At 40.3% G+C, this 14,507-nt stretch overlaps 1 protein-coding gene across 12 annotated transcripts in view; it reads left to right on the forward strand.

Annotated features, from left to right (window-relative positions):
* The window catches only part of kiaa1109 (KIAA1109 ortholog), a 534,122-nt gene that overhangs the window by 492,428 nt on the left and 27,187 nt on the right, over nucleotides 1-14,507 (forward strand). For all 12 annotated transcript variants that reach the window (XM_038792378.1, XM_038792369.1, XM_038792381.1 and 9 more), the window contains 5 exons: nucleotides 4,237-4,437; nucleotides 5,792-5,971; nucleotides 9,624-9,761; nucleotides 11,100-11,351; nucleotides 12,960-13,113. In XM_038792378.1, the coding sequence (XP_038648306.1) occupies nucleotides 4,237-4,437; nucleotides 5,792-5,971; nucleotides 9,624-9,761; nucleotides 11,100-11,351; nucleotides 12,960-13,113 (925 nt within the window). The remainder of the gene's footprint in view (nucleotides 1-4,236; nucleotides 4,438-5,791; nucleotides 5,972-9,623; nucleotides 9,762-11,099; nucleotides 11,352-12,959; nucleotides 13,114-14,507) is intronic.

The following is a 14,507-nucleotide window of genomic DNA, read 5'->3' on the forward strand; positions in this document are numbered from 1 at the left end:
TCTCACGTTCCTTTATTTTTTGCTTCTGGTTCTGCTTCAAAATCTAGTCTGTGTGATGAGATGCTTTTCTTCTCATTCTTTTCAAGCTGTTGACAGTAATTATTTTCCGGTATTAAATAAGCAGTCCATTCCAGTTATTTATGCAGGCATTTTCAATCCTGTTGCTGCACTCTTCAACCTCAGTAGTTATCTTTTTGCCCAACTGTAGCAATCTGTAACATTGGCCAAAGCTGCCATCTAACTTCAGGAACACACAACAGCTTAGGTCAAACTTGATGGTGAGTTTCATGAAGCATACCAAACCACCACCAGTGTTCAGCAGTTACATAGTGAGTTATTCCTTCACAATCACTTCATGATGTGTCTGTTTAAGGATGAGGACAATTGTGCCTTCTAACATAAAAATGCTTGTGTCAAACATTCCTTTTTGACCTTCCACTAAGCCCACTTAAATAGTTGATTGAAACCATTACTGCCCATTCTCTGATTAGGATACTGGTTAATTAACTTCACCTGTTTGATATCCACAGAATTATTTAGTCTGATTGTTTAAAATGCATCAGTGTATCAATATTATTTCTTGAAGGTGAGAGAAATATGAAAATGAGCTTGACGTGTTGGACAATGTCCTTTTTTAGAACCTCACTTGAGCTGAGAGAATTATGGTCAAAGCCTGACAGAACAGAACCAATTTCATGAGCTTTAGTGCTTCAAAGCCAGACTTTATAATGTTGGGGACAAGGATACTATAGTAGACCTGGACTTCCAAAAATGTGGTGGCAGCATTAACAATTGTTTTGCGTAGGTGACGGTATCCAGCTCTACCATGCCACCAAACCTTTTGATCCGTCCATTACTCTGATTTGTCAGTCTCCTTGTCTGACATCCAGTATTTGATGAGTTAAAATTCCCTTATCTTCCACTGTAATGAAAATGCTATCCTGGAACTGTGGAAGCCACATGAGTGTCTAAAAAGGTTAGGTGGGGTTACAGGGTTACGGGAATAGGGTGGAGGCGTGGGCTTAAGTGGGCTGCTCTTTCCAAGGGCCGGTGCAGACTCGATGGGCTGAATGGCCTCCTTCTGCACTGTAAATTCTATGATTACTATGAACATGCCAGTGGCAGACACTGAATCAGCGTTTGTTAAAATAAAGCATTGAAAGGTGTCATGCATCTGTTTTATTATGCTTCGTCTGGGTCAAGAACTTGAGTTGGATCCCAAATATATTTGGGAACTATATTTATACAGTGAAGGAAGCAATGTCATTTAACCTCAAAAGTAGACTTCTGAGATATGTGGTTCTAAGTTACTTTTTCTTGCTGATGGACACAAAATATCCTACAATATTTAAGTCTTGAGCCAGTTGAACAATGAAAAATAATTATTGTTGCTTTCTTACCAATTATAAAGGCATTTCACATCAAATTCTAGAACAAGAAAGTTAATTTAAGCCATAAAATTCAGTCCTTTGTCCTCTCTGACTTGTGTCTCTAGCTTTTAACCAATTCTATCGCTGTGCTGTATATTCTGTTAATATCTATAGTAAGAAGTCTTACAACACCAGGTTAAATCCAACAGGTTTTTTTCGAATCTCTAGCTTTCGGAGCACTACTCCTTCCTCAGGCGAATGAAGAGGTGGGTTCCAGAAACATATATGTGGACAAAATCAAAGATGCAAGACGATACATTCAAAGCTATGATTCGAAACAAACCTGTTGGACTTTAACCTGGTGTTGTAAGACTTCTTACTGTGCTCACCCCAGTCCAACGCCGGCATCTCCACATCATGGTTAATATCCATGGCACAGGAAGAAACTTGTTTCTTTCAGTGCTTTACATCCTACATTTTGAGCTCAGAGTTGCGTCTGCAACTGAGTAATTTATTCATCGAGGAAACCAGATGTGATTGGTGGTTAGACATCCACTCTCAGCTTTGACAACCCAGTGTTCAGGGAGCAGAACTCTGATCTCCTGCTTGTTGGAATTATGGGAGCCTTGTCTCAATTGGACATAAGTATACTTATGCAAATCCAGTATTTAGAAACTAGAATTTCACTGTGACTGTCTGAGGTGCCGCTCATACCCATAACCGTCTGACAGGCAAGAATGCTATCACTGAGCCAATATGATATATAGCTACTTCAAACACAAAGAGATATGAATAATAGGTGAGATTCTCTGGCCTCCATGTAGTGTGTTTCTCAGCGGCCGGAGGCAGCCCACCTTTGGCCAGTGGCGAGACCTTCTGGCCCTGCCTCTGCCAATGGCATTTCCTATTAAATCCACCCTGTATCGCCAGGGCACCCACAGTGGGGGTGTGCTGTCATCAGGACCAGCAGATCCTGCTGACATGAACAGCTGGACGATCTCGTCCAATATGTACTTTTTTTTAAACTTTACGGTACCCAATTTTTTTTTTTCCAATTAAGGGGCAATTTAGTGTGGCCAATCTACCTAACCTGCACATCTGTGGGTTGTGGGGGTGAAACCCAGACACGGGGTGATTGTGCAAACTCCACATGGACAGTGATCCAGGGCCGGGATTCGAACCCGGGTCCTCAGCGCCGTAGTCCCAGTGCTAACCACTGTGCCATGTGCCGTCCCCAATATGTACTTTTGATGGCCCAGCAAAAGTAAGTTTTATTCTATTCAATGCGCTTTTATTTAAACAAAATTAAAGATGACCAAACATAACTAGATGCAGTCCCAAATAAAAGCTTAAAGGTAACACTGGCACAAAGAAAGATGGTTGTGGTCTTTTTAGACTAATCACCTTATCCCCAGGACTTTGCTGCTGGACCTGAAAATATTTTGGCTTGGGTTGATAAGTGGCAAGTGACATCCCACTTGATCAGCACTCGACCACCACCTGAGGAGTCTTCATTCTTCCCACTACTGATACACAGTGACAATAGTGTGTACCATCGACAAGATGCACTCCGTCAACTCATCAAAACTCCTTTGGCTTCACCTTCCAAGCCTGCAACCTCCAGCAGCTGAAAGTACAAAAGCAGAAGAGACATGGGGACACCACGGATGGCAAATTGCCCTTGAAGTCGCGCACCACCCTGACTTGGAACTAAATTACTGTTCAATGGATCAAAAGCATGGAACCCTCTTCCTGACAAGTTTGTGAGCCATATAGACTGAAGCAGTTCAAGAAAGTGGCCCACCATCACCTTCTCAAAGCAATTGGGAGTGGGAAACAAATGTTGGCCGAGCCAGTAACACCCGTATCCCATATATAAATAATAAAAATATACAATTACAGAATAGTTACAGTACAGGCGGAGGCCATTTGTCCTGTTGAGTCTGTACTGACTCTCTACGAGAGCAACTTAACTAACCCTACTTACCTCCCTTTCCCATAGGAAATTTGCCTTTGAAAGCCACTGTTGAATCTGCCGCCACCACATTCTTGGGCATTTCCGATCCTAACCACAAAAAAAAATTTCTTTTTTAAAGGGACAATCCTTTAAAACAGAGATGAGGAGGAATTACTTCAGCCAGACGGTGGTGAATCTGTGGAACTCTTTGCTGTGGAGGCCAAATTACTGAGTGTCTTCAAAACAGAGATAGATAGGTTTTTGATCAATAAGGAGATCGAGGTTATGGGGAGAAGGCAGGAGAATGGGGATGAAAAAATAACAGCTATGATTGAATGATGGAGCAGACTCGATGGGCCGAGTGGCCTAATTCTGCTCCTTGGTCTTATGGTCTTCATACTGCCATTTGTTTTGCAAATATCTTAGATCTGTGTCCTCTTGTTCTCAACCCTTCCACCAATGGGGAACAGTTTTCACCATCTACTCTGTCAAGACCCATCATGGTTGTGAACACCTCTTTCAAATCTTCTCTCAGCCTTCTCTTTATGGAGGCATCCGTAGCTTCTCCAACTTCACTATCTCAAGCAATCCTGCCGCCTTTAACAAGTTTATTTTTCACAGTTTTCCTGGCTTGTTATATGTTGGAAATTTTATTTTTCTAAAGCAAAGGTGCTCATTCACTTAAAGTGAGTGATCTCACTGTGTTGATTTATAACTATTCAACAAATGTGATAATCATTGATTAAAGAATTTTCAGGCTTAAGAAAAATGAAAAGTTATTGCATTGATTTAATAAAGTATTTTAAAGCTCATACCCAAAATAAAATAACAAGCATAAACTAGACTTAGGAATATAAATGTCTGTGATCATTTACATTCTATGTTCATCAACTAATTTCTCTTTTGAAGGTACATCAAGTGGATTTGGAAGCCCTCTTGGAAGAAGCCGACATAGCAGTAGTCAATCTGATCTTTCTTACTCTAGTACAACTGCATCAGGCTTGAGCTTTACCGCTTGCATGTCAGATTTCTCTCTGTATGTTTTTCACCCATATGGAACGGGCAAGCAGAAAACAGTTACTGGTCTGACTCCTGGATCAAGTGCTCCAGGTACAAGAACCCAATATTATTTCTGCTGCTTATGTCTGATTGTTACTGTAATGCTTTTATAAGATCTGGTCTGTGCTAATATTTTTGCTGGACGTGGTAAAAGTTTTGAATTGTACAATTAGTTGTTATAAAATTTGCATTCTAGTTCTTGATGGTTTCCATTATAATTAGTACTTGTCCAAACCTTGGGGGTGATTTTCGGTTTGTATAGCCATCAGCAAGAATGGTGACGTGGGTGGAAAATCCTACAAGAATTAGAAAACGCGATTTTCCATACTCCTCGCCGGTGACGTAACGAGGTTCACACCCAAAAAGGGCAGGAACCAGATTTAAATACTTCTTAATATACTTAACAATTCTCCACCCCCCTCCCCCGCCACATGATTTCCTCTCTTTCTCCCCCCCCACTGAATATTATTACCTCATCGACATGGTGTCACATTGCCGACGTTTGCATCCTGTTCTGAAAAGCGCGAATCAGTCGAGGGGACTTTTCTCCCCTCCCCTTCAGAGGCACCAAGGTGTGTATAGCCCCCAGGGAAGAGGGACATACCCTAGCACTGCCCCTGGCACAAGTTGGCACTGCCAGATTCAACGTTTGTGGGGGGGGGAGAAGAGCTCCCGATGCTGTTACTTGTGGTGAGGGGGGTCCCTAGTGTCCATGGAGAGGGAGTTATTTTCTGTGCCGATTGGGGGTGTCTTGATCTGTATGATCAGGCCCCCCCTCGCCACAGTAACATCGTAAAACACACCCATTGAATTTTCTTTTCAGAGAGGCTCAAAATCTGGACAAATAACTGCTGTGCAGCTGGAGAGCTACAAGCCGGGTTTCAGTTAGAGTCTGACATTCTGAAAAAATATAGGAAAATTCCGCATAGTGTGTTAGAACTCTTTTTATGAAAAAGTACAGAAATGGTACGGTTATTTTAGATTCATGATGATATTATTACATCTGGTTGTAAATGTTTTCTAACATAAACGTTTGCCAAACATGTATAATTGTTAGCTCTGCAAACAACTGCGGTAGTTGAAGCTAATGCACTGCTGGAGTGCTGTGGAAACCAACACATGTAATACAAATTTCAATTTCCACGTTAACTGAAGATCAGGATGTAGTACTGCTTGAATTCTCATCTGTGAGTCTTCACTTGGTGAGCTACAGATCTTAGCCAAGTAATTCTGGCAAGGTGGTAAAGGGAGAAAGAGAATTTAAGTTAACCTTAAGAATTTTCAGTACTGAGGATAAAAGGTTATCAGTCCACTTGGAAAGACCTGAAGTTGCAAGATGGAATAGCTTAAAAATTGGAAAGAGAATAGAGGTAAATAATTTATTGATTAATTTCTCATGCTGCAGGTGCTGTTGACGAAGAAGCCAGTTCTGTCACCGGCCGGAAGGATTCTCTGAGTATTAACCTTGAATTTGTGAAAGTCAGCTTGTCCAGAATGAGACGATCTGGAGGGGGTTCATTGTTTGATAATCAAACACCAATCAAAATTAACAACAAAATGGAAACCACATTAATTAATATCTCTGGTACGACAAATCATTTTTCTGATTTCAGATTCAGTTTAATACAACTATTTTCAAATGTTTTTTTCTGTATTTATATTTTATGGAGAACAGAGATATTCGCGAAAAAATTTAGCAAATCTATTTAAGTTTTTTTTAAATATAATGGAGACACAGATGAAACTTGAGATAGGTAAATCTTTGTGGTCTGATGATTTCCACTCCACAGTATTGAAAGAAATAGATAAGAATATTGCCGGTGAAAGATCATAATTTTACAAAACTTTGTGTGGCTACCATGTGAATTGAACATTTCAAAATTGTGGTTTATAGATTGTTATTGGATAAGTGTAGGAAAAGATATGAACAAAAATTAAATTGCTATTGAATTGAATAGCAAAATAAACTCGAGGGGCTGACCGGCCTACTTCTGTGTTTCTATACTTCCTGAATCTACATGATGCAATCAGTCTCAAGGAAAGGCCCATGACATGTTGGGTATCACAAATGAAGTAAATTGGAAAGCCAACTAATCTTCATTGCATATTCTGATTGTTCAAAAGGTTTAAAGATAATTATATTAAAAGTCAAGTATCGAATGAAAATTATTAGAAATGTTTTAATTCCCTCATTGTATAAAGTGAAGTGATCTTTGCTCTCTCCACTTGCAAGTTGATATTGTGAAAATTCCTGCTTTGTAAAAACTAAATTTACGTATTGATTTTCCCACAACTGAGTCATTGTCCTAATTTTTAAAAAATATTTATGTCATCCAGTAAAAACTAGAAAAATTGCCAAATATGTAGTTGGACACTGTAATTATTCAGATCTATTTATCAGGCTAAATATGCTGGCTGGAGTCTGGAGCAATCAAAGAAAGGGGCAAAATTAGTACTAAGTGTAATGCTATCACAGCATATAATTATGTTTGTGGGGATAGCTCTTGCTGTCAAAATGTCACAAAAAGATGATAGCATTAGGAAATAGGAACATAGGAGCAGGAGTAGTCCATTCAGCCTGTTGGATCTGTTCTGCCATTCAGTTAGATTATATCAAATCATCTACCTTAACGCCACTCCCAACAGTATCCCCATATCCATTGATGTCAATAGACAACAGAACTCTCATCTGTTTTTGCTTTGAACATGCTCAGAGATTGAGCTTCCACAGCCTTCTGGGATCTGCTTCTGTGTTCCCTGCTTCTAGACTCACCAGCTAGGGGAAACATCCTATCTACATCCATCCTGTAACACCTTGTAAGCAGTCTATAAGTTTCAATGAGATCATCCTCATTCTTTGAAACTGTACAGGCCCAGTTTCCTCAGTCTCTTCTTATAAGGCAATCTTGACATCCCAGGGATTAGTCTAGTGAACCTCTGTTACAGTCCCTCAATGGCAATCATATATTTCCTTAGTTAAGGAGACCAAAACTGTGCACAATATTTCAGATGTGATCTCACCAACGTTCTAAACAACTGCAGAAAGGTACCTTTACTTCTGGACTCAAATCCCCTTGCGATGAAGATCAACATACCATTTGCCCTCCTTGTTGATTGTTGCACATGCATGCTAGGTTTTAGTGACTCATGAATAAGGACACCAATATTCCCAACTGCTCACCGTTTAAGGAATATTCTTTCTTCCTGTTTTTTCTACCAAAGTGGATAACTTTACACTTATTCAAATTATATTCCATTTGCCATGTTTTTGCCCTGTCCAAATCCCCTTGATGCCTCGTTGCATCTTCCTCACAACTTACATTTCCACCTAGTTTGTGTCATCAGCAAATTTGGAAATGTAACAATTGGTTTGTCAACAGCTGTGTCCCTGGCACTAATCCCTGCGGCACCCCACTAGTAACAGCCTGCTAACCTGAGAATAACTTGTTTATTCTTTCACTCTGCTTTCTGTCTGTGAACCAATTCTCAATCCATACTAGTATGTTACCTCCAATCCCATGTGCTTTAATTTAGTTTACTGATTGAATTTTGTTAGTTGAATTTACTACACAAATTGAAAGTAACTTGGATGTTTATGCATGGTTTAAATTTTCTGTTTAACTCCATATTAATCTAATTTGTAAGTGTTGTTTCTTCAAAGTTTAGAGTTTTAATTTAATACGTCTAAACATAATAATTGGAGGTGTTTGAACATATGAATATATAAATTATGAACAGGAATGGGCCGCTCAGCCCCTCATGCCTGCTCTGCCATTTAATAAGATCATGGCTGATCTGATTTTAATTTTAACTCCGCATTTCCATCTACATTCAATAATGTTTCACCCGCTTGCCTATCAAGAATCTATCTATCTCTGCCTTTAAAATATTCAAAGACTCTTGTTGCTAAGTGTGCTTTACACTTAATTGCTCTGTTTTATAACCTTTGCTCTAGAGTCGGCAGGTATCTTTATGATACCACCACTAGGTTCAAGTTCAAGTGCTGATCAATAACTCAATACACCAGTTAGTAAGGTTCAAATCAAAACACGTTTATTAATACACAGTCAATCGCTACTCATGCATAAAATACTATTCACTAGGCTATTTCTAACACTAACAGGCCAATACTTAGCTTTGGAAAAGGGACCCACTCGGTCAGGGGAACAATTGGCCTCTCATTCGATCCTGAGTCTGCAGGCTTCCAGCTGGTATGGATTAATGATTAGGAGCGCCTATCTCGTAGCGTGCGTTGACTGGACACTTACTTGTTGGTGCAGCTGCTAGGCAAGTCTCTCCGAGTTGAGAGTCACGGTCGAGTTCTTTGAGAGCTGCCAAGAAGAACAAATTGAACTTGGGGACTCTATAGTCCCCAGGGGCTTCACGCCCTTTTGGGCGGTCCCCATACCTGGTTCCAAGTGATTGGACTGAGTTCTGATCACTTGGATCGATTTCCCAATACTGGAGCTGTTCCCTGATTGCTGGGAGGTTCCTAAGTGTCCATTGGCCTCCCTTTGTTTTGGCTCCCGCTGGCGCCGAGGAGTCTGGCTTGGCCTCGATTATCTTAACTGTTTCAATTGTTCCCGGGGATCGCTCATCAATATGTAGATGGTCGTCAGTTTCAGTGCTGTCTGGGTTTCTGCAAGTTCTAATATACAGGAGATTTTGCACCTGCTTGTTTTTCTGTCCTTGGCTGAATTTCCCAGCATTCTTAGCGAATCTCCATTTTAAAGTCAGGAAGTGGCCAACCCAGATGGCTACACTCTGCTTCCACCACCTTTGGAGAAAGAGAACTGCAAAGACTTACGATCCTCTAAGATAAATAGTTTCTCCTCTCTCCTTAAATGGATGACCCCTGGTTCTAGATTTTCCCAAAAGAGGAAGCATCCTCTCCACATTCATCTTGTCAAGACCCCTCAATACAAGCCCAGCCTGTTTAACCTTCGTTAAATCCCAGGTAAATCTTGTAAACCTTCTCTGAACTGCTTCCAATGCATTTACATCCTTCCTTAAATAAGGAAACCAATAATGTCAGGTGTGGTCTACCTAAAGCATAACCTCCCTCCCTTTGCATTCAGTTCCCTCCAGAATGGAACAGGTTTTTTTAATCCAAGGTGTCTCAGTCGTGTACAATGAATATTAAATGATCTTTCTCAAATTAACATATTTCCTGGAGCAAGTATCGTAACCTTTGATTTTAGAAAGTATATGCAAACTGTTTACTTTTTGCTCTACAGCTGTCTGTGACATAGGGTCAGCTTCCTTCAAGTATGACATGCGCAGACTCAGTGAGATTCTAGCCTTTCCAAAAGCCTGGTACAGAAGAAGTATTGCTAGGCGCCTCTTTCTTGGTGATCAGACAATCAACTTACCAGGTAGGTTATGTAAAATTCAAATGTTAACAGTTCTTGAAGAAAAGCAAAGAGCAACTTTACATTGATAACCGCTGAATTAATATAAATTTTTGAATTAACATGGATCTTAATTATAAAGATGTCATTATTTTTAGGTATTTCATTTATTCTTATTTTGTCTCCTTTATTTTCTTCCACAAAGTTAGCATCCTCAACTTTCCACTTTATTCCTTACCTATCTGTTCAGAATCACGATAATTGCTATTCCTTTATGAACTCACAAGAGGGGGATAGAGAGGTATTGGAATTGCAGGAATCTGACAAGACTAGTATTTGATGAATGTTGTCTAAACCACGGAAATGAAAGAGAATATGGGCAAAATCTAACTAAGAAAAAGAGTCCGTTCTGGGCAGGACTAGCGGAGTCGCCCCACTATATATCGGCACTCTTCTTTTTTTAGTGCCCCAGCAGGGAATGCCTCTCCCGAGGCCGCACTCAACTTCATTTTCCCTCAGGGAGGCGTACCAGCCATCAGGAATCTTGGCCGGTAGATCCTGGAAGAGGTCTTGCCAAGACTTCTGATGGCTGTTACACTAATTTTGTGTTGGAGAAACAGAGTACCCTCCCCTCAGTACCAATGTATGGGGAGGGGCAGGGTGGATACTCTGATTATTAAAACAGTTCACAACACATTTCTACAAAAAGAAACGGTACAAGCCCTAAACTATGTGCTGGAGAGACCAGATACCCTCGCCTCTGCACCAACAGAAGGGAAAGGAAGGGTGTGGTGGGGAGAGAGGGGAAAGGAGGGTGGTGGGGAGGGAGGGAGTCAGGGAGGTGGAGGGGGGGGGGGCATAGGACACTACCTGAACTATCTACAGAGGCAGAAAAATAATAGAACCTTCAATTATGATGTGCCAGGTTCCAGGAATCTCTCAGAGGGGGTGATGGGTGACAGTGTCAGGCACGAGTGAGCCATACTAAATTGCCCCTTAATTGGAATTTTTTTTAACTTTCAAAAGACAATTAGATACCTAATTAAAGAAGAAAAATTTGCAAGACTTGTATGGAAGTTTTGCAGGGGAATAGGATTAATTGTCTAGCTCTTTGAGAGAGTGACATAGGCATGATGGGCCAATTAACATTCTGTGTTGTAAGATTCAATGATCTGTGATCCTATGTGTCTGTAAAAGTTGAAACTTCTTTATAAAAGAACAAGGAAGGCTCTCAATGCAAAACGTAATCTTGCAGATCCTTTCATTACAGGTTAGTTATTCAACTTTGTGAAGACTTGGTTTAATTGAAGTTTATAAATTATCTAGATTTTTAACATTGAATTTTTAAAAAACTTTTAACAGTTTCCGGACCTGTGACTCCAGATTCCATTGAAAACCAGCAGCTTTCTCCTGAATCAACACGCAAGGCTTACTGGCGCACCTGGGAGCAATCAGCACAGTCTTCTAATTATTCACATCTAGCTCAGACAGCAAATGTTTTCAATGATCACACAGCATCTAGCAGTACATCGCCAGCTGGCCTGATTCACAGTGTGAAATCCCCTTCAGCTGTCCAATCTAGAACTATTTCAGATTCATCTGCTCCAAGGAGAGGTAGACACTGAGAAGCCATATTAATAACAAGATAAGTAGTGATGTTAAAGGCATCCATATTGCTGTGTGCCCATACAATACACAATTATCTTACAGAATATGGTTTACTAGTATAAATGGCAAATGTGCCACATACAAGAAGCCAAACATGCAAACAGAATTATTTTATTGCGTTGATTGGAAATTTTCTGCTTTGTGTGGTATGCAGGAAGTGACGGTATTTTGCTTTGCCTGCAACACAGTAATTTGGAAAGCAAGGGTATAAATAATAAACATGATTAAAATTATTGTGTACAGTGAGTGCATATTGTATTAAATCTTCAGATAATACACTGCATTTGTCTTTAACTATCTCAGTTTCTTCATTGGCTCAAATAAGCAATTGATGACCTATCTGATCTCTGAAATATAGATTAACAAAGGTTCCATTCAAAAGTAATTTGAAAAAATCCGATTTTAATCAGTTGGATTTTTACTGATTTTTTTCCCAGATGAAATTTGACTGTTGCATGTCTGTAACTTTGACTTCATGAGGGACTAGCCTTAATCAACACCTGAACAACGAGAGGTGCACTAGGAGCAGGAAGAGAACCCCTTTATTTAAACCATCATCAAGACACCAAGAGTCTCTTAATCCTTATCACCCTCCTAACCACCATCTTAAATAATTATGAATCCCCCTTGTACAAGCTCTTAATGCCTATCTTGTGTGCTTGTTTGTGTATCCTATAAAGTGCCTCGTCCGTGACTACAGCATGGGAAGTTGTAAAGTTGATAACTGTCTACTGAGGACATATCAGGGCGGTCTTACAATTTGGGTAGACTGCTGCATTTTGACATGGACCAGAGCAGTCTAGCCATCTGTCTCCTGTGGCATGAACAAGGCCATTATGGGAATAGGTAATTGGGAAGAAAACAAACATATGGGAAACCTGAGAGAGAACAGCAGATTCTTCTCCAACAGAGACAAAGTTATGGGTGCCTTGGCACTCTTGCTCCTCTACACGAGAATTGCTTAGGTGGTGTTGCTCTAGAAGGCCCATCAACTATGGACCCTGAAACCAAGATGGCAGTCATTTGGCTTCCCTGGAATCTGTGAAAGCTGTCAGGAGAGGCTCCGTGACAGGTATGCACCTCTGCATAATATTTGGAGCTAACAACTTAGTCCATATTGGACAGAATAATCTCCACGATCCCTGCAAAGCTAAAATAGAAGTTGGAGATTGACTCTTCCATGCTCTATGGCATCATGTACAAAGTGGCTGGCACCAATTTCACTGGTGTTCTTTCCAACAATGCCGCAGATACCCATCAATGCTGCCAGTTCTCTGTTGTTTAATCACCCAAGTCCCAATATTGTTGCCCTTCATTGTCTTGGTTACAAAGCAGACACAAAGTGAGCACAAGTGGTAAAAATAGAAATAGAAACAGTACTGGATAAAGCTCTCTTGAATTTTATAATAGTTTACAATAATGCAAACAATTTGATTGTCATTTTAATCCATTTGTTTCCCTAATCAATTTAGAGGAATCCACTGAATATTCTGCATGTATTCATTATTCCTTTCCATATGGTTGATATTTATGCAAATATTCTCTTGTTGATAGATTCTGTTACAAAAATCACTGCACCATCATTTAGTAAGAATGGAAAGACAGCAAACCAACAAACAGCACCCTGGGAGACATTAGTTGTCTTTGCAATCAACCTGAAGCAACTAAACGTTCAAATGAATATGAGTAATGTCATGGGGAATACCACGTAAGTTTCAGAGTTTTACATTATGACTACAATACTTGTGTTTTTTTCTAGATGTATATAATGTAAATGTACAGAACTTTTTATTTTAAAACAATAAATATGGAAGAGTGAATTATATACTGTGTGTGGATGGAGCAGTAAGAAACAGTATCTGAATTTCAAAATGTACAGACTTGCTGATTTTGTTCTTTTCCTATTGTTTATAAGCTATTTATTAAATTTTAGTTGACCAAGAGGTCACAGTTTCAAACAGGTTTCTTGCATTTCTGTTTTCTCCGTGATCTCAGTATATTGTACTATCAAAAGATGATCACTACAGGATATTGTACACTTTTGTGACACATTATTGCTGGCAAATTATAAATAAGATCACAAAATAGGTTGAGACAACGAAGACCCTTCCGTCACTTTGATCTCATGCATTTTGATTACCACATTATCAACGTCCAATATGGCACAGTTGTCTTCCACTGTTCCCTTTGATGGATGGAATCTGCAGTGCAACTCCAGTAGAAGCTCTTCAACTTCCAGATTCTGTCTGTGGTGGAAGCCTTATTGGTTCTTAGCTGTTGGATGGTCTTTTAAACCTCGTGTCAAGCTGGGATTGTGCCGAAGTGATGGTGGGTAACAGGCATGTGCTTGAGGGCAGTCATGTCAAGGACCGAGTCTTGATTCAGGAGTTCCTCAAAATGCTATAGCTTCTCTGTCCTTGATGAGCGCCACTCCCTACTTACCTCTCAGTGGGGTAGGTCCTTGGGTGCTTGGGCCATAAAGGTCTTGACTGCACTGAAGAATCCACATATGTCATAGCTGTAGGGGAGTTGCTGTATTTCCTGTGCTCTTTCCACCCACCATCTGTTCCTTAGGTCATAGTTTATTTGTTGGACCTCAGCCTTTGTTTGTTTATAGACCTGGAGCTGGATTCTCTGCCCCGCTGCACAACATTTCTGTTTCAGCACGCAGGCAGGATGCTCCATTACGCTGGCTGGTCAATGGGGTTTCCCATTGTGGGGCAGCTCCAACCCCAGGCTGCCAGCAAAATGGAGCATCCCACCAGCGGAGAATTCAGCCCCTGATTTTTGTTCCCTCTAATTTTGATGGTGCTTCCAGTTCAAGAATGCCTTGCAAGTGCAATTTAGTAGCTCCTGGTCATTCTCATCAAACCAGTCCTGATATTTCCTGATGGTGAAACCAAGAATATCCTTGTAGATGCTGATTATGGTAGACAGATGAGGCACTGCGGACATTATGTGGTTCCTGTTCGTTGAGCATGGGCAAGTTGCTTGTGGGGAGCTTACTTAATAGGTCTTTCTTTGCAGAGTCCTTGAGTTCTTTGACATGGATTTTCCTACTGCTGCTGCGTTCTCTTGGCCATGTTGTTGGAGATAGTAACC

This window comes from Scyliorhinus canicula, chromosome 3 (assembly GCF_902713615.1).
Source record: "Scyliorhinus canicula chromosome 3, sScyCan1.1, whole genome shotgun sequence".
Classification (NCBI taxonomy): domain Eukaryota; kingdom Metazoa; phylum Chordata; class Chondrichthyes; order Carcharhiniformes; family Scyliorhinidae; genus Scyliorhinus; species Scyliorhinus canicula.